We start from the raw sequence: 27,755 nt of genomic DNA, 5'->3' as shown, positions 1-27,755 counted from the left end.
TCTCGAGGCAGGTCTCGGAGGCTTGCCTGGGCTACCAAGGCAAGTCTACCAAGGGCAGCCAAGGCTACACAGAGAAACCCTATGCTAGGAGTAAAAGTGTGTACCGCCACCACCCCAGCTACATTTCTGTTTTCTAATGGCATCTTAAACCAATCATCTTCTTCAGAGAGACAGAGCTCCTCCCTCCTAGGGTTCCACCTCCCTTCCAGCAAGGCTCACAGAGTAGCCCCAGAGTCAGCAGTTCCTGACCCCCCACCCCAACTTACTTTGAAGCAACCATAGTTGACAGTTCTTCAGACTTATTCCACCTTCCAGGGTGTTTCTTATTCCTGACTCTGTTTATGATCTAAAGTTCCTGTCAACCCATTCTCCACGGGGGCCTTCAAAGGAAGAGATGAAAGAAGGAAGATATGCTCATGGCGTGGGGGTCACAGCAGGAGCCACACAAGCCCATATATTTGGGGGGCTGCTGATGAGCAGGTCACTCATTCACCAAGAAGAAAGGAAGTGGAAACTGCAGCTCTGGGCTCTCTGGGGACTTGTGAGTGGCCTTAGAAGCTTGCCGACTCACCCCCAAGCTGTGTGAAGAAAAGCCACCATTGACAGGCACAGGCCAAGGCACGTCATCTGGTGGGTGTTTTTGTTCAGTTTGGCTTGGTTTTTTTAAAATTTGAGTGGGTGATAGCTTTTTCTCTTGAGAAATGTTAGAAACAAAGGATCTTTGAGTTATGACCACAGACTCTCCAGATAGGGTGCGATAATCACCCAGATTCAAACCTGGTTTACATATTCAGACAACACTATCTAAACTCCTGGAGTCTGCATCCCAGGCTTTCTAGAAGTGAGGGATGGTCCTGAGGAAGACTTGAGTTGGTTAGGGATGACATGCTGTGTCCCAGTAGACACAGCCTTCCCTGCCTTCTGTGAGTGGGAGGAATTACAGATTCTTTTCTCTGCCCCCTGTCAGTGCAGCCTACCCAAGGGAAACCCCAAAGCACAACCAAGCACAGAGGTCTTCTCTGGACCAGAAAATGCTTTAACTATTTCTGGTACTTAGATAGGAAACACATTCAGACTTCCTGGCTGTCTTTGCCTCTCTGTTTGTCTTGGGAGACAGGATTGGCTAGTTCAAAGGGAAATTCTAGCGCCCTTCACTTCTCAGCCTGCCTCTCTATACTGCAGCTGTGAGTTCTGACATATGTAAGCTCATTGCGTGTGTGAAGGTTAAGGTGGGCAGGCTGATCCAATCTATTGCTGCACGAACTAATTATATTTAAAACAAATATTTCCAAGCTGAGTGGGATGGAACACCTTTGTAATTCCAGCACTTGAGAGGTGGAAATGAGAATCAGAAGTTTGAGACTAGCCTGGGCTATATGAGACTCTAAAAAAAAAAAGGAGAAAAAAAAAGAAATCTGATTTATTTTATATTTTAAATTCATTTGTGCTGAGGCAGATGCATTTGGGGAGGCTGAGGCAGGAGGATCACCATGTATGGCCGAAAAATGGGGACATGGCTACTCCAAGGTATGGTTGAGGAGAGGGTTTTTAATTGTAGATATGAGGGAGAGGCATCTGGAAGAGTCCAGATTGAACATGATCATTAGACTGGAGTGGGCCATGGGGAAAGAGGGGGGGGGGGGGCAAGCAGGGCAAGAGAGATCCAGGAGCAGAGCCAGCCAAGAACCAAGAGAGCAAGCGACCCTTGGTCCAAAATGGCTGAGTTATATAGGGATCAGAAGCTGAGGGACCACAAGCGAAAGCCCCACCCCTCGGAGGGGGAGTTTTAGGGAAGGGTACCCGGTGAGAAGTGCTGGGTGGAGCCACAGGTACCAAGTGAGACTTGTCCCGGGTTTCTTGACCTAACAATGGCAATATAATCACAGGTTTCAGAGGTCAGGGCTTGGCCCTCCTTAGGGAGGCTGTTCTGCTGCTGACCAGACAGTGCTGTTCATCTGGTGCTGACTGATTTTGAGCCCCATGTCTTTCATGTTTACCACAGCTAAAGACTGGGGAAGTAGTACTTGAGTCTAGGCAGTCTGGGGATGGAGCCCAGGGTCTCACACATGCTAAGCAAACACTCCGCCACTGAAGCTACATACCCAGCACCCTCCTCCTTTTTTTTTTGATAAATTCTCACTATATTAGTCCAGGCTGGCCTTGAACTTGAGAGCTTCCTGCCTCTCCTTTCCTAACGATAGGATTACAAGAATTTACCACCACACCCAACTTACTCTCAGTAAATCTGCTTTTGTGGCCTGCCTTTCCTTATTTCCCCTTAGCTGTTCCTCTAAATTCATGGCTAAAACATGATTGGTAGTGACTATATAATACTCCATTACTCAATGAGACCAGTATAATTGTTCTTCCACAGGTAAATAAATTGGTTTAAACATGAAAAAACAAAAAACAAAAGAGGAAATTCTGGTACACAGCTTTATGCCTTTGCTTAGATATTAGCTGAACCTGTGCCAAGTCTTGTCTTGGAGTTGGTCAGCTAGTATATATTAGAGAATTGTGTTTCATGAGATATTAATAGGATTTTCCTTCTGATATTAATAGGAATTCCGTGAAGCAGGGTTCTCCTGTTAAATGAATTTGAGTGATCTGTACTCCCACTCATGGATTAGAGGCTCACAGCCATATCAACACAGAAACTAGAAGTCTTCTCATAAAGGCTCTCTCACACACCAACACATCTTTTAAAGTATTTATTACATTTATTTATTGCATTTATTTATTTGTATATATGTCTATATACTGTCTTAATTACGGTTTCTATTGCTGTGAAGAGACACCAGGACTAAGGCAACTCCCCCCCCCCCCCAATGCCTTTTATTGAAGGAGGGAGGAGGTCTTAAATACAGGCTTACAGCACAATAGGAGAACCCCAGAGGGCAGAAGTTCGCTACCAATGTTTTACAATCTTTCATCTAAACTGTTAAGGCCCATTATGCAGGATACACAGACAAGGAACTTCCCTTAAGCATTCAGGAGGGTGGAACCTGGCACGGAATTAGCATAGGGAGGATATCAAGGTCAAGATCAGCAAGCAAGGCAACAGTTATCCAAAAGGGGGGGGGGGGAGAAGGACCCTACAGGTCCCCCTTTTACTAGAAAATGAGCTTTTGACTTAGGTTACATGGGACGTCAGCAGGTCACCTTACCTGTCATGGAGATGCCTGCCCAGGCCACACAGGTGCTCTGTCTTAGGTTGGTGAGCACCCCTCAGGCATTACCCATCTCTGGATACTCATTATTATACAGGCTCAATTGTGTGTGAGCTGCAGAGTTAACTGTTGCCAAAGATCTCAAAGTGGCGCTGGGCTTGCAATCTGTGTGTTCGACACAGAAAAGACCAACAGAAGTCCTAAACCACCCATAGCCAGTAGGCTAAAGGCAACTGAGCCATTCCCTTCCTTAATGAGCCTTATTGCAAATTGGAGTCCTTGTAAGATGGTATCCCAAAAGCAAATGAATCTTGAGTTTATAAATTTATAGTTTTCAAAGCCAATCGAACTGTATATAACTATTGAATTAAATTATTATGCCCAATAGAATGAAAAATTAATTAACTGTGGTAGCTACTTTTGCTGCCAGGGTCTCCAATGTGCTAGCTGTAGTAACCAATTATGAGATGCTAATCCCAGAAATAGTAGCAGCTGTGGCCACTACTGCTATAACAGCAACAATGGCAGGAGCGATGTCAAATTCTCTTCTGGAGCATGTGAGCATCCACTGGCATGGATACAACTCTAGGAACACGAACCGCCAAGGCCCATTTTTCTTGATCCCAGCATGACTTAAGCTGGTAGCTCTGCAAAAGAACAACTAAGAACCATAAAGAAAAAACAGGCAGCTCACAAGGAGCATAACTAATGGTCTTATAATGGCTACATTAAGGCTCATAAATTTTAAGGTATCTTCAAAGGGGGTTAAGTGAATTTCAGGAGGCCAATAAATGTGGCAACTCTTATTAAAAAAAAATTAAGGGGCTGGAGAGATGGCTCAGTGGTTAAGAGCACTGGCTACTCTTCCAGAGGTCCTGAGTTCAATCCCCAGCACCCACATGGCAGCTAACAACTGTCTGTATCTCCAAGATCTGACACCCTCACACAGATATACATGCAGGCAAAACACCAATGTATATAAAAGAACAATAAATAAATTAAAAGAAATTTAATTGGTGGCTTGCTTACACTTTCAGATGTTTAATCCATTATCATGGCAGGAAGCATGGCTGCAGGCAGGCAGATGCTGGAGCAGTAGCTGAGAGCCACAATCTGATTAACAGGTCTAGAGAAAGACCATGGGCTTGGCATGGGCTTCTGAAACCTCAAAGTTCACCTCCAACAAGGCCACACATTTTAATCTTTCTAATTCTTTCAAATAGTGCCACTCTGTGGTGAGTGAGCATTCAAATATATGAGCCTATGGGAGCAATTCTTATTCAAACCACCACATAGACATATATTTATTGTGTGTGGGTATAGGCTGGGTGTCTTAGCCGGGGTTTCTATTGCTGTGAAGAGACACCATGGCCACAGCAACTCGTAGAAAGGAAAACATTTCATTGGGTGGCTTACAATTTCATAAGTTTAGTCCATTATCATCAGTGGCAGGACATGGCAACATGCAGGCAGACATGGTGCTGGAGAAGGAGCTGAGAATGGAGAAGGAGTTACATCTTGATCCTGCAGGCAACAGGAAGTTAGCTGAACTAGGTATAACTTGAACATACGAGACCTCAAAGCGTGCCTCTACAGTGACACACTTCCAACCAACAAGGCCACACCTACTTCAACGAATCCACACCTCCTAATAGTGCCACTCCCTATGAGCTTATGGGGGCCAATTACATTCAAACTACCACAATGGCTGTGGGCATGAGCATGCCATGATGCACAGGTAGGGTCAGGGAACAGTTTGCAGGAGTCAGTTATCTCCTCCTACTGTATGGATCCCAGATGTTGAACTCAGGTCCTTAGGCTTGACAGCAAATGCCTTCACCTGCTGAGTCATCTTGCTGACTCCTTTTTTAACCCAGTGTTTGACAGTTTTGCCTGTGCAATGCTGTTGATTTGTTTGTAACATTGAGGATTATTTCATATAGCCAAGCTAGTAGGAATCAATCCAGCCATGGGCAGCTACCTGCCCTCAATTATCTTCAAAGTGTGAGGTACAAATTTACTCCATTGTTTTAGGCAAGGTTATGTTTATGAAATAAGTTAGAAATGTTTCCTTTCCTCTACTTAGGACCCCAGGCTGATTTTGTCCTGTTGGTTTCTTTGTGACAACTGCAGAGGTCACACTGAACCTGTTCCACGCTTTGTAAATGTCAGTCCCAGCCTTCAGCCTAAACCAACACGGGCCCACCCTGAATTCTGCCTGGCATGGTCTGCTCTTGTTTCCCAGGGACCCAGACTGATCCTTCAAGAGCTCCATTTTGTGAGAAGGCCCATTCCAGAGACAGTCTGGATGGCAGAATGCTAATCATAGACTAGGGAGGCCATGATCGGGTGTCATCAGGTACTTGATCATTCACCAAGTGAATAGACAAATTCAGGAGCTCATCCCAGGTTTGATAGGCCAACCTGGGATGAAAGTGGGGGATACTGGAGCAATGAGATGTATACCACAACACCAAGGATAGTCAACAGTTTAGGAATTCTATTGGGGTATATCTCCTAGGTCACAGAACTTGGAGGACCCTCCTGTCGGAGGCCATAGATTAATGTGACTGACTGCCCAGACATGTGCACAGACCATATGTATTACAGTCTTGTAATGACCCCATGAACCGCGTGGTGCCGGAAGGAGAAGTACCAGAAGTTTCCCATCATCCTTTGTGAGAAGTCTTTGACACTGAACTCAGGACCCTGAGGAACAAGTCAGCTGTGGGGCAGTCCCTCTCTAGCTTTTCAGCGGCCTGTGTGACTCCTAAGGTTGGATTCTAAGGCATGACTTGAACCATTCTGTAGGGAGGATGCTTGGCAGTCTTAGGGTCCAGCAGAGAAGGCTGACCAAGGCATCGTCTTGTGAAAATGCCAAGGCTGATGACCAGAAGTCTGAGGATGAGACACAGTTTCTCCTTTGTCTCTGGGGCCTGTGACAGTCCTTCCTCAGGCTTGAATACTTGAAGCCTCTTCTGTCAATTACCCCTCTTTGGAGACTGCCCCCCCCCCCCCCCCCCCCCCCGCTGCTAAGCCAGCCTTGCTTCTCATGCGACCTCTAGTGACTGTTGCTGGTATTACTTCCTGCTCCAGCGATGGGTTTTGTTGGCTAGACTATGGAATAACCAGGCTGTCCTGGAACTTACCAGTGTAGCATGGGCTGCTTCAAACTCATAAAGATTCTCCTGACTCTGGCTCCCAAGTACTGAGATTACAGGTATGAGCCACCACACCCACATCCTAGACTGTTTCATTTTACATGCTTTGGAGAAGGCACTTGACCTTTTTCCTGGGATTTTCTTGGGATGGGGGCTTGATCCTAGCATACAACTGCTTTCTAAGGCAATTATGCACATTTTACAATAGAATTATTAGCTTATTAAGTACACATTGAATCTTACCTTGTGCCTTATTCTCCTGGGATCCAGCAGTCAGGACAGAAGAAACTCCACTGTGAATTAAAAGGATTCGTAGACGATTGCAATGATCTGTGTCTTCCTGTGATTTTACAGTTTTTTCGAGATGGCAGGCACTTCAGCAGCTGGAGATGATACAGGGCACTGTAAGAAAATGGCTTTCACAGACCTGTAAATAAAATCTTATCTGGCGAAGATGTCAGTGTGAGAAACAGAAGCTAGACGTAGACTTTTTCCTCTGCTTCCTAGACATTTACTGTTGGAAGAGGGGTTGATGGGAGATGACCTGGACACTTGAGAGGTCAGGTGAAAAGCAATAGTCATCAACCTGGCAATGTGATACCTAGTTCTGGTTTTATGGATTTACACAAATAGTATGTAGAATGCCCAAGGAATTACACATTCTCACCTCACAGTTGCATTATTCCTTCAGATTCTAGTCAAATAGCAGTTGCAATCATTGGATGCTTTACTAAGAGTAAGTAACTGGCTCAGAGCTATTTGGCTGGTAAGTAGTGGGTCCAGACTCCAGCGTACTGGCTCTAGAGTCTAGAATCTAGAGCATCCTCTGTAATGTTTATTAAGGCTTCAGTTAAAAAGACTGTCGTGAAGAAAGGGGCTGGAGAGATGGCTCAGAGGTTAAGAGCACTGGCTGCTCTTCCAGAGGTTCAAGTTCTAGCAACCACCTGGTAGCTCACAATCATCTATAATGAGATCTGGTGCCCTCTTCTGGCCTGCAGGCATATATGCAGGCAGAACACTGTTACATAATAGATAAATCTTAAAAAAAAAAAAAAAAAGAAAAAAATGTATGCCGCCACCACCCAGCTTCAATTTTTTTTTTTTTAACTTAAAAGCTCAGTAGTAATTTTTAGAGCTATATACTAAGTACTCAGGGCTGAAATGACTTTAAGTCTAGAATTAGTTTTTAAAATTCAGCAAGTCTTCAGATGGAGAGATGGTGATAAAATCTTGGTATATGTTTGTCTAGATGATGTTTGTGACATGTATGTGGTCTTTACCATCTTACCTTATTTCCATAATTAAAGAGCAAAAGATATAGCTAATGAATTTGAAGACTTTGAAATATTATTTTACTGTTAGCATATAAAGACTTTATCTCACTTCTGCAGATAAAAGTAATGAGTTTCAATAACTTATTATTGTAATTGTGGCTATGTAGAGGAGAGCTCTCTTCTCTATGCCAATAGCTACTTTTCACCTAATCCTCAGTGTGATTCCTGGTCCCATGTCTCCCCCTCACTCCTTAAAATCAGTACAATGAGTTAGAAGAGGTCACAGAGACCACTCCTTCCAAAAATACTCATTTTCGCAAACATGGAAATGAAAGCAGAGAGAATTTGAATGATTAGCTCAGAGTTGAAGTGGAGCTTTTAAAGGAGGCCTGTTTCCAAATGCTTGGAGGGTTCAAGGAAGAGTAAGAGTTAAAAACCTAGGCTTTTACCAATGGTGGTGCACTCGGGAGGCAGAGGCAGGCTGATCTCTCAGTTCGAGGCCAGCCTGGTCTACAGAGCGGAGTTCCAGGACAACCAGGGCTACAAAGAGAAACCTTGTCTCGAAAATAAAACAAAAACAACAACAAAAAACAAGCAATCAAACCCTGGGCTTTCTGGCTCCATACATCCCAGCTCCCCTCAAAAGGAGAGCGTGTGGGTTAAAAGCTGCAGCTCCCTGCCTCCCTCCTACCTCCCAGAACCTCGATCTCAGCCTCCCTGCAAGCCCTTCTACATGATGGGTGTCACATTAGACATCTGGGATGTGAAGTGAGGAAAAGATGAAGGAATTGGGACTTTACCCCAACTTTTGGATATGAGTGGACCCCTTTATTCAGTGCGTTTGCTGTATACTTCTTGTCGCAGACCCCAACCATGTCATCCACAGTGGCCGTCATAAGAGAACAGCCCACCATTGCACCCTCTCAGAGATGCATTTGAGTTTTGTGACACTAAGACCCATGCATGTCTTTGATCCAGAAGCAAAGGCCAGGCCTTTCCCACCTGCAAGAAGTGCTTCTCTGGGGGCCGAGGTACTCAGTTGGTAGAGTGTTTGCTTGGGTTCAGTCTCCAGCATTGCAGAAACCAGGCATTGTGGCTAAGCTTGGACTCCTAGCCCCTGGAAGGCAGAGGCAGGAGAAGTGAGTTTTGAAGCCAGTCTGGGCTATTATAATGAGTTCAAGGCCATCCTTGACAACATGAGATACTGTAAACATAGTTTCCAAAGTGCCAATCCTTCTGACTTCCTGCTGTCGTGGTCTGTGATAGAATACATGTCCCTTGGACATTTGGAGCCCTCGTCTGTCTGTCTGTCTGACATGTGTTTTTGAAGGATGCTGACAGTTTTAGAGAATGTGCCTAGAGGCCCCACGCTACTGTTTAATTAACCATTACTCTAATCTGCCCACCTGACAACTCCCAAGGGGCAATCTCAAAAGCTAAAATCTTACCTTTCCGACTCTGTTGTCATCCATTCCAAAAAGTCTAGGGCGTCTTTGGGTCTTTAGCAGGTAAGGTAAATGCAAAAAGCTGCCCAATTAAGACTAGTGTCTCCTGGGAATCTGGAGTCTCCTTCTCAGTCAAAGACTTTGTTGTAGCAGGACAGGTCAGCTGATAATTGGTTACCTCTGATGAAGAGGACAGAGGATGTCAGGATCATGGGTGGCCTTGGATGGCCTTCATAGAATCTCAGCTTCCTCACCTGTAAAAAGTTGATCTCTATGGCGCTGCCACCTCTTACGATATGATCTCAGAGAATTCATGTCGCCACAGCCTTGGAGCTAATGTCCTATCTGTCCGTCCGTCTGTCTGTCTGACATGTTGCAAAATGCCTGCCGGGCCTATTTGAGTTCACTGACTCTTTAGATCTGGTGGCCTTGAGATGTGTGTTGAATGTTTGATCTTGTAATGAAACCTTTCCACTTAACCATGACTCTGTTCTGCTCTCGATTTTGCAAGTGTGTGTGTGTGTGTGTGTGTGTGTGTGTGTGTGTGTGTGTGTGTGTGTGAACCAGTTTCTTTCTTTCTAAAAGCAGTGCCGAGCAGACAAGCTTAGAAAGGGTGTTTGTTCTCTTCATGTTGTTTCAGGGAAAATAGAGAAAGTCAGACCTCCTCCATCCCCCACAACTGAAGGTCCCAGCTTGCAGCCTGACTTAGCCCCTGAAGAGGCCGCCGGAACCCAGCGGCCCAAGAACCTGATGCAGACCCTCATGGAAGACTATGAGACACACAAATCTAAAAGGCGCGAGAGAATGGATGATAGTAGTGTAAGTTTTTCCTCCTTTCCTTTCGCTTTTCTGAGGGTGACTGTCAGTGTGGCCCGCTTGTGTCCTAGTTCAGACCTGGATGTGTGTGCATTTGTCTGGTTCTCTTGCATCGTGGATCTGAAACTTATTGTTAAATGAGGGGTTTAACGTACTTTGGGGGGGGGCTTGTTTCGTATCTCAAAAATATCTATCATCAAGAGCTGGTCATTTGGCGGCTAAGTCAAGCTTGAGGTGGTGGGCAAGTCTGGTACCTGAGATGGTGGGTGTGGAGGGAGATAGTGTGCTTGTGCCCTACAGTAAAGAAAAGTGCACCCTCTCTGGAAGCACCCCCAGGTTTCAGAATCTATGCCGTGATCAATCCTTATGTGTTGCACACTGCTCAAGGTACTAACTGTGTTTGGGGCTCTTTGTGAGTGTAGTCATACAGGAAAGAGCCGTTTTAAATGACAGCTAAAAACCACATAACTCCCCATCTACCTTCAACCCCCCAGAACTGTGCACATGCTGGTCATGTGCTCTATGAAGGAAGTCATCTGCTCTTTGGTGTCCTTGTCCAGTAAAAGACTTATGAGGTATGCTGAAATATCCCTCACAAGTCTGGGGGCAGCCCTGGAGTTCATACAAACACTTGAGAGTCTCTGGCATCAGTATTTAATTCATCAAAGTACACCCCCCCACACACACACACCATTACACTGAGGTCACAAACAGCTCGGATTGATAAACTACCTAGTTTCTGCCTGTTGTCCCGGTGTGTTTATGTGTACAACATCCCCTCTCACTCTTCAGAGTGTCCCAGTTTGGATAAGCTGTGCAATCACCCTCAGCTCAAATGCTCTGTGATTCACGATGGGAAGTCCCTGCCAACTCTATGCCTTTCATGTCCTGGTTGGATAATTCCAAGTTCAAGGGCTTCTGGAATGAATGCCAAATGCTGAAGGCTTCTTTTCAATCCGAGTGATAAAGAGAAGATGAAAGCACACACATCCCTCTGCCTAATCATGAAGGAGTGCTTGCTTAGCTGCCCTGCAAGGCCAAGGGGCCTCTCTGGATAGAGGCCTGCCCTGGGTAGCCGGTTGTACTGGGTTTCACCGGGCCGCTGCCAGCAGCAGCTTATGTTTACTAAGTCATGTGAGCAGCCCTATTATTTGGGCAGTCCCCCTTTTGGTGTTGTTGGTCCCAGTCTGAAGTGCAGTCTTAGCAGCATACGATTTCTTCTCTCCCTGTGATTCAAAAGCGTACATCGGCCGCTTTGCTGGAAGCTAGCCGAAGAGTCATGGACTGTTCGGTTGTGACCCGCACACATGCTTCCTCAGTGCAGTCTATGTTTCTCGGGTGTGCTCTTTGCACAGGGGTGCAGATATTACGTGAGGGCAGCACATGGCCATGCCTGGTAGCACAGGTCTGTAATCTCAGACACTGGGAAGTTGACATAGGAAGATAACACAATCAAGGTCTGCCTGGGACAGTGGAAGGAGATACTCGTGTCATAGGCAGAAATCTAGACCCCTCCTTAAGGCACACTGACACTCAGGCACCCACCTAGGGAATGCCAACCAGAGTTGCCTCTGAATGAATGAGGCTGCCTGGAGTCAACATTCTAATGTACTAATGGCCTCCTGTCTCTATTCCACCCAAGCAAGCAATCCAACATGTCAGCTAAGGAAGAAACCTGCTAGTGAATCGGTTTGTTTTTATTATTATTTAAAGGCGGGGTGTCTTGAGCTTTTCCTGGTATCACAATAGAGCAAAAATCTGTCAATTGTTGAAAAATTTTTAGGGAACAGGACAAAAAAAATCTATCCAATCCCTTGCACCCCTCCCTGCCCCCTTTTAAAAGAGGCCCAAATCTCAAAAAAACCCATGCTCAAATTGCTTCTTGAGAAATTATACGGGCATCAGCCAAAATTGATTTCCAAAGCACCCACTAGCCCTTCTCATGCAAGGCACCTTCCCACTGTCCTGTGTAGAAAAGAACAAGTTTCACCCCCTCCCCGCAGTTGGTCCCTAACCCCATCTCCATTTTTATTTGTCTCGGGTATCGGGATGATAATAAGGAGGAGATGGGTTGCTTAGCCGTCATTATGTAGCTGGCTCTCCTGTCTCTAGGAAGCTAACGGTGATTCTGGTCGAAGCCATGCAACTCTGTTCTCCTGGCCCCGTTCACACACATTGTTCGCAGGGTGACCTGTGGCTTCTTTGATTTTCTACCCGCCAAGGGCCTCCCATAACACGTGCTGGTATCTTCAGTTGTAGCATCACCCTTGATGGCCTTTCTGTATGCTCCTTTGAAGACTAGAAGCCACATCAGAGCAATGATGGTCTCTAGAACCCTATCCACGGTTCAAGGGCCTGTTTCCTCGGTCTCTGCACTTGATGAGAACTCAAGGCTGAGGACTTCCCTTATTTCTTAGAGTGCCTGCCTGGCATGATGGAACCCTGTGTTTCATCCCCAGCACCTCATAAACTGGGTTTGGTGGCACTTACCTGTAATCCTAGCTCTCAGGAGGCAGAGGCAAGAAGATCAAAACTTCAAGGTCATCTTCTGCTACACGGGGAGTTTGAGAACAATCGGGGCTGGAGACCCTGACTCAAAATATAAGTAAATTTAAAAAAAAATCATACAAAAGATAAATTGACTGGGTCCTGACTGGTAGAATCCTTGGCCAGAGAGGAATGTGGGAAAGCCACACTGCCTTTGGTGGCCTTTGTCATGTTTCTGAACTATCCTCTCCTGCTAGGAACAAGGGGGTTGTTTGAGGGCTCAGTTGATGACAGGTAGAAATTGAAACACTGAGCTTTTTGGGACTGTCTGGGAGGCTCCGTGTCAGTGACAGGAAGTTAGTATCTGTGGATGACCTCATTTGTTTAAGAAAAAAAAAGAAAAAAGGTCTGACAAAGAACATGACAACTGTCCAAAGGTTTCCCCCACTCAGAACTCGGGCAGACCGCTCCTGGCAGTCTTCACCCGTCTGGACTGGCGACCCTGTTCTGTGTTATCTCCATTCCATTTCCACACCAGTCCTAAATATAATCATTTCAAATGATTCTCCAAGGACCATCCCAAGCTTGGAATCTTAACCGGACCACGAGGTTCTGATGAGGGAAGCTGTGGTCGGTCTCCTTAGTGAGATGGTACCACCCTCAGGGCGGGTTTAGAGAACCGGCCTCCACAAACCTGCCCCTGCCCCACTTCTTCCCCTTCCCCTCCATGTCCTCCTCTCTTCCCTCGATTAATGGGGTCTTGCTGTAATGACACAATGGGGTACAAGGCTGTTAAAGGTTCAGAGAAGCCCACAGGGAAAGCAAGGGCTATTGGGTTACAGAATCCATCAAATCCGGCGTGGCCACCTAGGTCCTTGCTGGTGGACAGCTGGTTGGACAAGGGGGGAGAAGAAATCTTGTTAATTCAGCGTGCAGAAAATAAAAACAACAACAACATCTTGAATTAACAAAGCCTGGCTTATCTGATATTTTTATTAATGAGTAATAGAGTATCTCCTTGCCTCAAGAGATACAGGCTTCTTTTAAATAAACAAATATCAGATGAAGCAACTCTCGCAGAGGTTATGTAATGGCACCTACCCGCAAGCCTCATCCCTCCTCCTCACTTCTGGCATGATGCCAGTACCCAGGCGCCAAGGGAGGGGTGTCTGTGAATGTGTCTCTGCCATGTACTAACCCTGGTTTTTTCCCTCTCTGCCAGTACACCTCTAAGTTACTGTCTTGCAAGGTGACTTCCGAGGTACTTTTCAACTTGTCTGTCTGGGTTCTGATGCATGCTTGATCCTGGTGCACACTGTGGTGGTCTGCTGTCTCCTGCCGTGTTCAATAAGAATGGCAAGAAAAATGCCTTCTCTCCACGTGTGTTTTCTGCCTGCCCTTCTGACTCAAATGCTGGAGTCCACACAACAGTGAACACTGCTGTGCTGTGCTGTACTGTGCTGGGAAGGGGCGGGGGGGGGGGGGGGGGGGGTTGGAGAAAACCTTTGTCACCCGTGGATCTGGAAGACGTTGAACTAGAGGGCAACTGTTGACAGGCTGTGTAGACTCCTTTTTTCTTCAGGCACAAGTAGCAAATATATTCTGGTCTGGTTAGCACACAGTGCCACCGCTGCAGACTGAGCTCGGGATTCTGACTAGTCCTCTACTAACCTTAACACGATTCCCAGAGAGCCCTGCTCTATGAATGTGGGTGACTTATTTCAAAGGCAAACCATCCCGAGCTCTCCCTCCTCTCTCCAATCTTGGAACCTGTATTTTTGTTTTGGAAGCTCAGCCGAGCCATGGTCCAAACCATCTCCTTCCCCAGACAACTTCCTTTTACACAGATTTCACAAATACATGTGCTGTAAGAATGCAGTACTATTGGGGCTGGAGAGATGGCTCAGTAGTTTAAGAATGCTTGCTGTTCCTGCGGAGGATAAGAGGGAGTCTGTCTTCTAGCATCCACATCTGGTGGGTCACAATCTCCCATAACTCCAGCTCCAGAGGATCTGATGCCCTCTTCTGGCCTCTGCAGGCACCTGATGAATGTGTACGTACATACATACACATACACACATATATGGTCACATACATGCACACATGAGCTTAACATTTTAAACAATTTTAAAATGCAGCATTACACACACACACACACACACACACACACACACACACACACACAATAGGGACTGAATCCAGGACACATACACATTAAACAAATTTAAAATATTTAAAGCCCAGCATAGTGGCACATGACTTCAACCCCAGCACTTGGGAGGCAGAGACAGGAGCATCTCAGTGAGTTTGAGGCCAGCCTGGTCTACATAGAGAGTTCTAGGGCAGCAAAGACTACACAGAGAAACTCTGTCTCCCCCCTGGCCCCCCAAATTAAAATTTTTTAAATGCTGTATGTATATATACACGTACATACATACATACATACATACATACATATGCATGCATGCTTGGGATTGAATCCAGGACTTGACACACATCAAACAAGCACTCTCTAAGTTATGGTTCTAGTCCTTTTTTTTTTTTTTCTTTTTAAAAAAGCGTTTTCTTCCCCCCCCCACATTTCTCTGTTTTTCCTGTAATTTTTCATTTCTATAGTATTGAACTTTTATTTCAGAAGAATTGTTTCAAATGTACAGAACTGTAGAGAGAATCATTCATCCACCCAGTTCACAATTTATGGAGGGTTGACTGTGAGTTGGACACTATAGTAGAGCCCAAGAAGGCAGCAGCAGGCAGCTGCTCCTGACATCATGGAGCCGTCTGCCTCTGTCCCTGTCCCGTTCCTGTAATTCCGGAGCATTGGCAAATTCAGGTCAAGCCCTCTCGTTGCTTCTCCCAGTTCCCATTTTTCTGTTTCTGTCACTCTTTCTCTCCTCCCAGGGATCACCATTCGTGGGATGGGGATCATTCTTGTGCATGGTTTTAAACTACACCTGTGCTTGCACACAGAAGGAACACCTTAGGGGTTTTTTGCATGCTTTAAACTTTCTATAAATGCTAAGTCACATGATGGTATTCTCTTCTTACTTTATTCATCTGCTTTTATTTTATGTGTTTATTTTCAAATTTAGTTTTATCTCTTATCTCGTGTATGTGATGTTTGGGCTGCATGTATGTCTGTGTACCATGTGCATGCAGTGCCCTTGGAGACCAGAAGGTGGCATTGGATCCCCTAGAACTGGAGTTACAGATGGTTGTAAGCTGCCATGTGGGTTCTGGGACTCGAACCTGGGTCCTCCACAAAAGCAGCCAGTTCTCTGAACCACTGAACCATCTCTGCAGCTCCTGTTCCACTGTTCTTCGATATGTCCCTGTTTAACTGGTGGTTCTAGGGTATTCGGTAGAACTGCTGAACAGTGTTCTGTTGAATGAGTCCATCCTTCCCTATCAATTTCATGTTGATGGAACTGTAGATTAAGTCCTTTCTGGTGAACTTTCTGGGGTTTTGTTTGTTTCACTGTTGTATTGTGCTGGGGATTGAAGCCAGCTCCTCTTGCAAGCACCGGTGAACATTACCACACATCTTCCTGGGCACATACGGAACAACGTCTCTACCTTCAATTGGGCATACTTTCATTTACCAGCTCTTGCAAATGTTCTTCAAGTTGGTTGTATCAGCCTCCAGCACCACATGTATTTTGATGATGGCTCATTATTAGCAAAGTCACCGTATTTTGTAGCTGTAGATTTGGTCTATTGGTGACGGGTGTGTAAGATTTAAAGCTAACGCTGAGACGATCACGGCATGTACCTTCCCCATTGTCTGACTGCGGTCCTCATTTAGGAAGCAGCCCTTGGAGAACCAGGCCCTGCTCTCCCATCCTCACTGAGTCAGTATGGTTTAGAACAGAGAAACTCTGGCCAAGGATGTGTGAGGAAGACAGATTTGGGCCCAGTCGGCCTTCAGTTGAAGTAGGAGGATCCCATGTTAGCTTGAATACTGATGGAGTCCTTTGCTTCATAACCCTCACTAGACTGCCACCTAAAAGTTGAACAACTGTCTTGAAACGCCCAAGCATTAGAAAGAATATTCGTTTTAGAGGCTGTTCAACAAGAAGTGATTGTCTTTCTTCCACCAGACCCGAGATTGAATTAATTGGTGAAAACAGTAAGAAAGCCTTAAGTTGGGTTGTAAAAGGTGCTTGCTGGTGCTTGCTGCTCCCCGAGTCTCACAGCTGTTGAGTAGCCATGTGGCTTGATGGCCTCGAGCACTGACGCCATACCTGAAGAGCTGAGTTTAAATCCTGGCCTTTCCTTCCGCTGACTGAGAAATGCAGGGCCAAATTACTTACCCTCCCCGGGTGTCAGCCTCCTAGGAAGTAAATGTGAGCAGTAATGGCGTGAAGCTTCCAGGACAGACCTGAGCATTACGGTAGTAACTGGCTCCGAGTACTTGGGATTGAAAGTGTGCTATGTCTAGAGCCCCAGAGACATTCACTTTGGGCCCAGCAAAGGCTTTAGGAAGGAAAGTTAAGGTGCAGTAATAGAAATATCATGAGTTCAGAGTTTGCTGTCAATTTAGACATACACCCTCCCCCACATCTGAATGACCTGTAGAACAAGAGCTTGTTCATACCTCCCCCGAGGGCTTGGCTTTTGGATCTTCCCAAGTCCTATTGCAGGACTCTACTCCAAGATAGTCCCCAGTTCTAAGCTTCCAGAGCCCAAGGGCAGCTTTACACTGAGGTTCTCAGCCATTTCAGTACTGGCTCATTCATTTTCTTTTCTGTGTCCTTACTGGGAGATTTAGATCTTATCAGAAATTGGGTATTTCATGAGAAGGGCATCCAAATTAGCGGGGGTGAATTAAGAGCTCATTATTGCGTAGATGAGCTATTTGAGTTCTTGACCAATATATGTTCAAATTCAAGCTTTGCTAAATGTTTCTACAATTATAAATATAATTTTCCTGCCTGCTGCACCTTTTGTTACTGAATTTTATGAGGAAAGGAACTCTCACACCTCCACATGCTACACTGTTCCTGTGACGTGTTGGGAACCTAGTCAATACTGGTGAAATGATGGGATAGATGTTAACATGGGTTTCTGAAGTAGGGAAATTTGACTGAGATTTACTAAACATTAAAAACGAGACTTAAAGCCACGTGTGGTACCTGCATGCCATTAATCTTAGTACTCTGGGGGCTGAGATACGTAGATTGTGAGCTCTTGGATAGCCTGGGCTACATGATAGGAACTTGTCTCAAAAAAAAAAATAGAAAAGAGGTCACTGGAGAGACGACTCAATGGTTAAGGGCACTGGCTGCTCTTCCAGAGGACCTGGCTTCAGTCCCAGCACCCACATGGGGGCTCACAACTGTCTGCAACTCCAGTTCCAGGGGCATCTGATGCTCTCTGCAGGCCCTGAGCACACAAGTGGTACACAAACATCCATGCAGGCAAAAACACTCATACACATAAAAATAAATATATCTTGGGGCGGGGGGATAAATGGGTTTAACTAGCAAGACAAAAACCCTTTTTGTTATTTTTATTTTTTAAGGAAAGCTTTTTTTTTCAGAACCTTGGCTTTATTTTCCTGTTCCTGGGAATGTCTCAGTTTACGTCTGGAAGGCAAACCCCAGCAATTTACACATCACAGCCTTCCTTACAAAATCGGTGCTCATATTCCACTCCGGGGTCTGTACCCTTTCAGGTGCTGGGAAGAATTATTTGAGGACTGCCCTGTGCTCCTGAAACTGTTTGTCCCTCAGGCAGACTCGATGCTGTGGCTTTTATTATGCCCATTTGACATGGGGATACTGAGGCACTGGAGTTTGTGACTTCACACAAGGTCACACTGTCGCTACGATTTAAAACCAAGACCTCATCGAGCTTCAGAGGCCATACTGCCTTCTGAGAAAGCCCATGCTGTTAGGGCAAGTGCAGTCTCTAATGAGCCAACAAAGAAACTTGAAATACAAGGTGAACAAGAGACAAAACTGAAGTGCAGGGCTCGGGAATTACAACTCATCGGTGTTGTCACTCATTCCCATGCTATCACACAGTGGCCCGAAAGCTCCTGTGTAGCTACCAGGCTGGGCAGAATGCTTCTTCCAATGTGTGCGTATGCACAGGACTGGTCATGACATGGCTATGGTTCTTAACGGTGCAGCATTCACACAGCCAAGGCGTGACTGCTGCATCCCACCTGTCAAGTCCAGCTGTCCTATGTTGGGAGACCTGGGGAAGACCTCCCAGATGGAAGCATCCAGAAGCTCTGGGTAGTCCTTGCATTTGACACAGGTGCAAAGTAGCATGCTGGGATGGACCTCCGTTTTTCAGTCTACCCAGCATTTGCTTCCATGTGGCATCTTCCTACCTCTCTGGAGTTGCCAACGTCACTCTCCCTTGCCTGAATGATCGTTTGTAGAAGAAGCAGTGTTTGTCGCAGCTCGGAAAACCAAGTAGGACTTTTGAAGTCAAATACTCTGCAGCCTGTATGAGCACTCTGGTGTCCATGAGTCTGCTTTTGTTACTGTGGCCTGACCTGTGTCTTGGCCCTCACATGCCTTTTTGTGTGGATTCCATCCTATGCAAACTAAAAACCGGAGCAGGTGACCTGATGTCTTCTCTCGGGAGGCCACAAATGATTCTAATAAACAGGAGGGAGGAAGGTCCCACCTCCATGGGGGCGAGCCTACTAGGCCTTGATGTTGTCACCTTTAATTTCTTTTCTTATTAGTACATATGACTTTGATGACACACACCCCAGAATGCTGATGACTTTTATGAGTCAGTTAAGAGGGTTTGGAGTTGTGCTGTTCAAAATGGTGATTGCTAGCCCCAGGGGCTTATTTAAATTTAAATTATAATTCACTAAAATATTTCATTTCTCAGCTGCCTGTACTTCAAGGGCTTAGTGGCCACATGTGGATAGTGACTGCCACTTTGGATGGCCCAGATGAAGTTTCAGTATGTTGTAAAGGTCTGTACACAACAGGATTGGACAGCTTGTAGAGAGCTGCTTTAGAATGTTCAGCTCTGGGAACCAGGTAGGGCTCAGCCTTAAGAGTGTTTGCCCGGTGTGGTCAATGCTCCAGGTTCAGTCTCCAGCACCACAAAAACAGCCCCCCAAAAAACCTGAGGCAGAGTCAAGTCTAGTTTAAAGAAACTAGTAAATATGTGACCAAAAAAAAAAAAGATACTGGAAGCCATGTGTCAGATAATTAGTGGATTTTGCTTTGAAATGAAGCCTTATCCAGCTTCTTCCATCCCCAGCTCCCTTTGTTCAGTCTCTGCTCAGCAGTACCAGATCCTGTATCACCTTCGTCTCGTGAACATGGCATTGAGTGAGGAAATGGAAAGGAGTAAAGAAAAAGAGGAAGTTGGTTTTTGTGAACCCTGTTAATTTCTTTCCCTCTTTTTTCAGGTCCTGGAGGCCACACGGGTTAATCGAAGAAAGAGCGCTCTGGCCTTGCGCTGGGAGGCAGGGATTTATGCCAACCAGGAGGAGGAAGGCGACGAATAAACTTCCTTCAGCCCAGGAAACTCCTTTGCTGAAGGAGTTTCTGCAAAGAAACCAAGAGATTATCAATTCAGAAGCATTTTAACTAACTATTTATTAAAGTGCATACAAACTCAACAATCCTCATGTAGACCAGAAGCTGCAAAACACAATGATTTAAAAAACAAACAAACAAACAAACAAAAAACAAAACAAAAAGCAAAGCGAAGAGGAAGTCCACCCATCAAACTCTGAGACCCGCGAGTCAGAAGAGAAAGGATTTCTTTGTGGTTCAAAGAAGTCCCTGGCTTTGGACCATTCCACAACCAGTCCAAAGGGACCCAGGCATGACAAAAGTGTCATGCTGCAGGCAGAACTGAAGCCAGCCTGGGCTGGGTGAGGAGGAGGAGGAGGAGCCAACGGTGACACAGTCATTCCAAGGCAACAAACAGGGCTGTCTGTTCCTCCACACCAGCTTCCCGCCCCTTTCTCTCTTGAGGCATCAGACGTGTTGGGTTGACTCCATTTTTCTCCAGCAGCTGTAAAACAAATGGTGTTTCTTTCCACAGTTGCCCAAAAAGGGCGATGAGGATTCAATCTCTGTCATGTGTAATCATTTTTAATTGGGAACACTTAATGGTCACAATATATAAAATCTGCATTTTAAAGACAGTATCTTTTCATGTTGCAGATGCAATCTATTCTACAGTAGGAGGTTGAGAACGGTGGGGGAGAGAGCCAAACCAAATGGGTTATTAGCTTTAGGACCTTCTCTGCTTATCCTGGTGACTGATCAGTTTAGGGAAACACACTTTCACAGTTATGTTTCTTCATATGAAAACTATATTTAGTGGGCAATGACTATTTTTATGATGGGATGGGGGAATAGGAACATGGATAAAATCTGTACACATTGAACAGCTTGGTTCAAGATGGTAGGGGTATTTTTAGAATGGCAATAATTGGAAACAAAAGGGGGCAGACTCTGCCTTAGAAGGGTAGATGATCAGGAACACAGTGTTTATAACTATTTTGTATTTTAAAATGGGCCTTAGAGGTGGTTGGGGCATAGGATGGACTGTTTTGGATCTGAGAAAGGCAACATTAAAGTCTTGGAGGTAGAGAGAGAAATGGGGTGGGAGGGGGAAAGAGCGGGAAAGGAGGGAAGAGAAATTATTTTTGCTGAACAACCAGTGTTTTTCAGGATGACAAAGAGAAAACTATAGAATAGAAATTTAAGTACAGACGTGGAATCAGCTAAAAATCCTAAAGATGGTGTGTATGCCTTTGTGTGCCTGTATAAAGGGTGTATGTTCATGAGTAAGGTATGGCGTGTGTGTGTGTGTGTGTGTGTGTGTGTGTGTGTGTGTGTGTGTGTGTGTGTGTGTTGACTGTGACACTTGGGTGGACAGTATTTCCTCCACAGCTGTCTGCCAGCATCAGGAGCGAGTGACAATTTTCTTTTTTTTATGAAAAGGGATATAAAGGCACAGGGCTGACGCAGTATTTCTAATATTGAACTGACTTAACATGGTATTTGCATGAGTCATGATTGTGAAGTTTTGCGCAGTTTTGTATTGATAATTTGACATTTAGAACACGGCCTATTTATTCTCATGCTTTGTATTCATGCCTCATGAGCTATAGAGGATTCAGCTTTACTCTTTCTCTCATTTAAAGCAATATGAATAAGGGGTTCACTCATCAGGTGCCCTGAGTTTCTGGATGCGGAAATGTTTCATTTCTGGCAAGGAGGGGGCGGGGAAGAGGGAGGGGAAGGAGAAAAAAAAGAACTAACCAGTCTTCATTATTTTTCCTTTATTTTAAAAACTATTTCTTAAAAGCAATAATTAAATCAGACCTTGCTGAAATTCATTTTTGTTTTTATGTTATGTCATAAGATTTAATATGTTATTCTAATAAGTAGCGACTCCACCATATTTATATATACCTTTCCACATGTTATCTTTGCTCTTTTTATTAGACTAGTGTTGACTTTAGGGGAAAGCTTATTCATGGATAAGTAGTGGGCACAAGGTAAAAAGGAATTGTCGAGTGACTTATCAGGATCTTTAAAAACTGCCAAGGGACCCTGTAACTCGAAGCCAAATTCTGCAGATGGTAGCCAAATTGTACGAGGGAAGCGCACACTGTCTTTAGATGGTTCATTCTTTTAGACATGATGTTTTTAAAATGCTAGACATTGGGGACAGAAGACAAATGAGGAGCTGCTGCAGGGAATTTGCTTTCTAATAAGGGAGGCTCGTCCAGAAGCTAATGTCCTGGAACATGACATCCATGTCAGGTTAGAAGTCCTGCTAGGTGGATGGCCACACTGGCGGGCACATCTTCGTCTAAGGAGTTCCAGCTGGAGGCCCCAAATGCCAGGCTTGAGTACACAGTGATGTGGGTGTTCCTTCCCTTGGGAAATACAGGGACAAGGACACATGGGGAAAGGGTAGCTGCAGAGTCCCATGGCCCCACACAGTGGTAGTTAGAACGGCTGGAGGGTAGGATAGTGCTGGGTCATACAAGAAAAGACCTGCTTCATGTTTTCTGGATCTGCTGGAGACTGGAGGCAGTGTAAACCAGCTACCAACTTCCTCAGTTTTCACAAGAGGAAACAGGCCTCATGATTTCCTTACATTTCATGTCCTGTTTGGAAGGGAACCTTGGACCCACACGGAGGTCACATTGAGGAGAGAGTTGGCAGTCAGTCGGGGGGGCCACACAATCCATGGAGTTACTTCGGTGGCAGGTGAAGTACTCTTTTGACTGCAGTAGATTGAGCAAGAAATTCTGAAGGTCGGGGATTTATAGAGCTGGGGTCCCCTGCGCCACACGCCTTTTGTAGATAAGGAGACACCCAGTTTCTGCGACTCTTTCCTGGTCACACAGCTTTTTTCACTGGCGCCTCCATTTCCCAGTGTTACCCATTTCCCTGAATTCTAATGACTGCCATCTGTTTCCTCCCGCTCCTTGCTGACAGGTGTATTCTATTAAAATGGAAATCGCAGCTCCATGGGAGAGCCAGCTTCTCTCTGTGTTCTGGGAGATGTTTTTGTTTGGGGGCGGGAGGGTGTTGTTGAATTGTTTTCCTTATTCAAGACACATTTGAGCCATTGCTTTGGACACATCTCTGTGCTAGGCTCTAGGATCCCACGTGGGCCCCTGTCACTTTCCCAACATGAACCAGCAGATCCCTGGATGGAAATCTGTCCTGCCCCATAAACCTGAGGTGAGAGGCTCCTCACTAGTTTTGCCTCAGACGCTTAGCTCTCCCCTGCATCAGCACACACACTTGTTAGTCTCAGCCCTAAGAAATGTTTAGCTTCTGTAGATGTTAAAAACCTTCCTGAAAGAACTCCACACCGAAGTGTTAATACAATCACTTTCCTCCAGAGCCAATGACTGACGGCCTTGGCTTTCTTATCTAGGAATGACGGAAGCAGGACACAGTGCATGTCCTTTCCTCTGACCCATGCATGCTGCCCACCCTAGGCAATGGCGTAGAAACAGTATATAGATCAGTGTCCACACACACACATACACACACACACACACACACACACACACACACACACACACACACCACACCACATACACATACACACACTAGAATAAGGAACACCAAAACAGTGTTGATTGTTGTCTTCAAAAATATTTTTTTTTCACCTGAAGAATGGACTTAAACTATGTATTGAAAAAAAATAGCTTAAGTGTTAGAGATGGTGAATGTACCCAGTTTCAGTTATAAAACCAATTCCTGAATTTTAAGCACTCAGTGAGCTGCCAATTTTTATTTTGTGTTGCTCTTTATCCAAATGACTTTTCCTTTTTTTTTTTAAATTGGAGGAAGGGTGGGGTGGGATGGGCGGGGCAAGCAGCAATACTGTGTTTGAAAAAATTATACTCTGTACCTGGCTTTCCTGTGTTATGTTAACCACTTAAATGTTTTTATTCTGCTTCAGTTTTATAGTGACTGTGAGGCATTCGATGCAACTATACAATTATTTTCTCATTAAAATTCAACATGTGTGTGGTGTTTTTCTTTTTTCCTTTTTTTTTTTTTTTTTTTTTTTTTGGATGGCTATTTGTTTGACTGTGGAAGGAGGTTGGGAGATCGGGTGGCCAAGCTTTGAGGGGCACACCGATGTCCTGGGTCTCTGCCTCAGCTTCCCCCCATGTATGGGACCAAAGAAGCACTGGTAGCTAATAAAACATCCCTGTGACAAGCCCTATGTCAGGACCCACAGAAATGACACAGGTGTCCCTTGATGAAGTAGTTGGACTTCAGAGTCCACAAAACAAAACGAACCTGCAAGCTATGCCTCCGGTGTAGGCTTGGAGCTCATTCGTGTGGGTGCACACTGTGTATGTGAAGGTCAGAGGTCAACTTTAGCCGTTGAACCTCAAGAGCTGTTTTATGAGGCAGGATGTCTCCGGGGCTGAAACTGGTTAAGTAGTCTAGGCTGGCCCAGGGATCTACCTGCTTCCATCTCACTATCAGTGGGATCATGTGTGTGCCACTGTGCCAGGCTTTTTCCTATGGGTTCTCGGAATCGAACCCAAGTCCTTGTATTTGCCCAACAAGCACTTTACCAACCAAGCAGAGTCCTCTGCCCTTAGTGCTAATCCTTATCACATTCCCAGCATGCATCTGTGTTTGGCTGTCCTCTATGAAGGACTGTTGAATTACGGGCTTGAAGAAGCACAGAAAAGCAGGAGTTCTTCAGGAAACTCCCTTCCTCCTCCACATCTGCCTGTCTCTCCTCCCTTCCCATCAGTCTCCAGGTACTCCATCTCCTCACCCAGCCCCTGCACTTCCTGAACCCTGTCCCCCAGTTTCCTGTGTCTCCCAGCCCTGCCTCTTTCTTATGCTTTCCAGCAGCCTCTGCCTTCTTGTCCCCACTTGGGACTCTTCGGTCTTTTTGTACCCAGGATTTCCAGCCAGATCCTCTTACTCTGAACATCTGGGAGGGGTCTCCTGTGGCACCCTGTCATGGACAGCATCTTCTCAACTTTATTTGTTGAGAGTTCTGACTTTGGCCAGGAATGGGGCTGAGTGGTACAGTTCTTGCTTCACACATGTAAGTCCCTGGTTCTGTCCTCAGCACCGAAAAAACAAAAACAAAAAAACAAGCCTCGTGAGGCTGGGCCTGGTGTCACACATCCATCATCCCAGCACTCAGGAGACACAGGCAGGCGGATTGCCACAAGTTCAAGGCAGCCTGGTCAACAAGTTCCAAGCCAGACAGGGTTATATTCAACTTATTTCCAAAAAGTGCACCAAAATAACAAAACCCCTACAAGCCAGGGGTGATAACACATACTTACACGGAGACAGGAGGATCAGGAGTTCAAGGCTAGCCTTGGCTACACAGTAACTGAGATCAGTCTGAGCTACATGAGATTGTATCTCAAAACAATACATGCAGAATACAGTTTTTAAAACAGAACCCCTGGGGTGCTGCAGATACAGTGGCTCTGGGGAGCTTTTGTGCATCACCCCAGTACCGCAGTTCACCATCTGTGGGTCTTGGTGAAACAGCTTTGAGATGCCTCCTAGATTCTCAAATGAAGTACCTCTAACCGAAGACAGCAAATTAAGAAAAAAAAGTCAGTGGTGGAGCATGCCTTTAATCCCAGTGCTCAGGAGGCAAAGACAAGCATATCTCTGAGTTTGAAGCCAGTCTGGTCTGTAAATTGAGTTCCAGGACAGCCAGAGCTATTATACAGAGAAACTCTGTCTCCAGGAGGAAAAAAGAGGAAGATAACTGTATCCATATATGTTTAAATTTTAATTTCAGGGCAAGATAAAGAAATTTGTTCAAACATCAAGAAATTTTTATTGTGTGTAGTAGTAGCAATGATGAGCTGGCTTAACGTAAAAATTCAACAGTGGGCTGAAGAGATGGCTCAGTGGTTAGGAATGCGGACTGCTCTTGCAGGGGACCCAAGTTTGGTTCCCCAAACCAAGGTCAGTCAGCTCACAACTGCCAATAACTCCAGCTACAGGGGATGTCCTCTTTTGCCTGTGTGAGCACCTGCACACATGTGCACATACTCGTATACAGATACACACACGTACATGTAATTTTCAAACTTGAAAGTTTCTTTTAAAAAGTCAGACATATGTTTGTTTGTTTGTTGTTTTTTTTTTTTCTCCCAACACCTTTGGTTTTGACGCTGAGCACTTAGACCAAACTCCAGCCCAACTTCTTTAATGTCTTGTCACCAGATGAATATTTTATTGCTTGGCATTACTGTGAGTTTGGCATCTTGGGAAGAGAGCCCAGCTGTTGAGCAATAAATAGTCAGGCAAACAGATCACCGACAGTAACAGCTCAGTAATGGCGTTCATACTTGAGAGTCACAGGTCTGAAAAGCATCACTGGGCTATTCAAACCAAATGGTCCAGCCTGACCTAGTGTGCAGATCTGTGTCCCCAGCTACTTGGGAGGGTGAGACAGGAGGATCACAGATACAAGGCTAGCCTAGGCAACTTAGTGAGACCCTGTCTCAAAAAGTAAACAGAGAATTGGGGGTATATCTCTGTGGTAGGGCATTTGTGTAGTACAGAAGTCTCTTAACTCAGTGGTTCTCACCCAGTGGGTCGAGACCCCCTAACGTGTCACTTAAGGCCATCAGAAAGCACAGATATTTGCATTACAATTCATAGCACTAGCAAAATTACAGTTATGAAGTAGCAATGAAAGTAATTGTATGGTTGGGGGTCTCCACAGCACGAGGAGCTGTATTAAAGGGTCACAGATTAGGAAGGTTGAGGACCACTGCCTCAGCTGACCATGGGAAGGGTGGAGCTCTGCTGTTTTCAGTTAGCTGATGCTCATCTTTGCCCACTAGTGGCCACACGATGGCAGTGGTCCCTAAAGGAAAAGCAGTCCCTAGCCAAGCGCCTTCCTTGGGGGCTCCCACCCTTCAGAATAGATAGGAATTTCTCAAACACTTCAATGAGAAACCACTGTGCGACCTGGTGTGATGACTCACACCAGCAATCCCAGTACTTACTTGAGTGGCAGAAACGGGAAGATGGCCATAAGTTCAAAACCAGCCTGGTCTACATAGTGAGTTTCAGGCCAGCCTGGGCTACATAGATATTGTCTCAAAAACAAAACAAGGAGCTGGAGAGATGGCTCAGCAGTTGAAAGCTCTTATTGTTCTTACAAGGAGCCTGATTTCGGTTCCCAGAATGCATGTCAGGTAGCTCACAGCTGCCTGGAACTCTAGCTCTGGGGAACCTGACACCTAGCTTCTGTGGGTCCACCACATCTGTGCATACACATAGAGACAGACACACATCTGTGCACACACAGAGACAAATACACACATCTGTGTGCACACACAGAGAGGCAGATATCTGTGCACACACAGAGAGACAGACACATCTGTGACATACACACACACAAAGACAGACACACATCTGTACACACACAGAGACATCTGTGCATACACACACAGACAGACACACATCTGTGGCATAACAGAGAGATACACATCTGTGCACACACACAGACATCTGTGCATACACACACAGACAGACACACATCTGTGGCATAACAGAGAGAGACAGACACACAAATGTGCACACACAGAGATATCTGTGCACACAGAGAGACAGACACACATCTGTGCATACACACAAGGAGACAGACATCTGTGGCATACATACAGAAAGACAGACATACATCTGTGGCACACACACACAGACAGACACATATCTGTGGCACAAACACAGAGACACACATCTGTGCATATACACACACAGAGACAAACACATCTGTGGCATACACACAGGGAGAGACAGACACATCTGTGGCACACACACAGAGAGACACACACACACACCTGTGGCATACACACACAAAATAAAAATAAATCTTCAAAATGAAACAAAGCTGGGTTGCTGGTGT

At 45.4% G+C, this 27,755-nt stretch overlaps 1 protein-coding gene across 5 annotated transcripts in view; it reads left to right on the top strand.

The window, feature by feature from the left end:
• The window catches only part of Palm2akap2 (PALM2 and AKAP2 fusion), a 485,103-nt gene extending 461,244 nt beyond the window's left edge, over positions 1-23,859 (top strand). For 2 of the 5 annotated variants that reach the window (XM_052716744.1, XM_052716741.1), the window contains 3 exons: positions 9,691-9,869; positions 13,576-13,614; positions 19,747-23,859. In XM_052716744.1, coding sequence (XP_052572704.1) covers positions 9,691-9,869; positions 13,576-13,614; positions 19,747-19,845 — 317 coding nt within the window. In that variant the 3' untranslated portion in view covers positions 19,846-23,859. The remainder of the gene's footprint in view (positions 1-9,690; positions 9,870-13,575; positions 13,615-19,746) is intronic. The other 3 variants (XM_052716746.1, XM_052716742.1, XM_052716743.1) reach the window with 2 other exon arrangements.
• The last annotated feature ends 3,896 nt before the right edge of the window (positions 23,860-27,755 follow it).

This window comes from Peromyscus californicus, unplaced genomic scaffold (assembly GCF_007827085.1).
Source record: "Peromyscus californicus insignis strain IS unplaced genomic scaffold, ASM782708v3 Scaffold_5__1_contigs__length_169319896, whole genome shotgun sequence".
Classification (NCBI taxonomy): domain Eukaryota; kingdom Metazoa; phylum Chordata; class Mammalia; order Rodentia; family Cricetidae; genus Peromyscus; species Peromyscus californicus.
The sequence above is the reverse complement of the archived record's forward strand: the minus strand, read 5'-3'. Positions and strand labels throughout refer to the sequence as shown.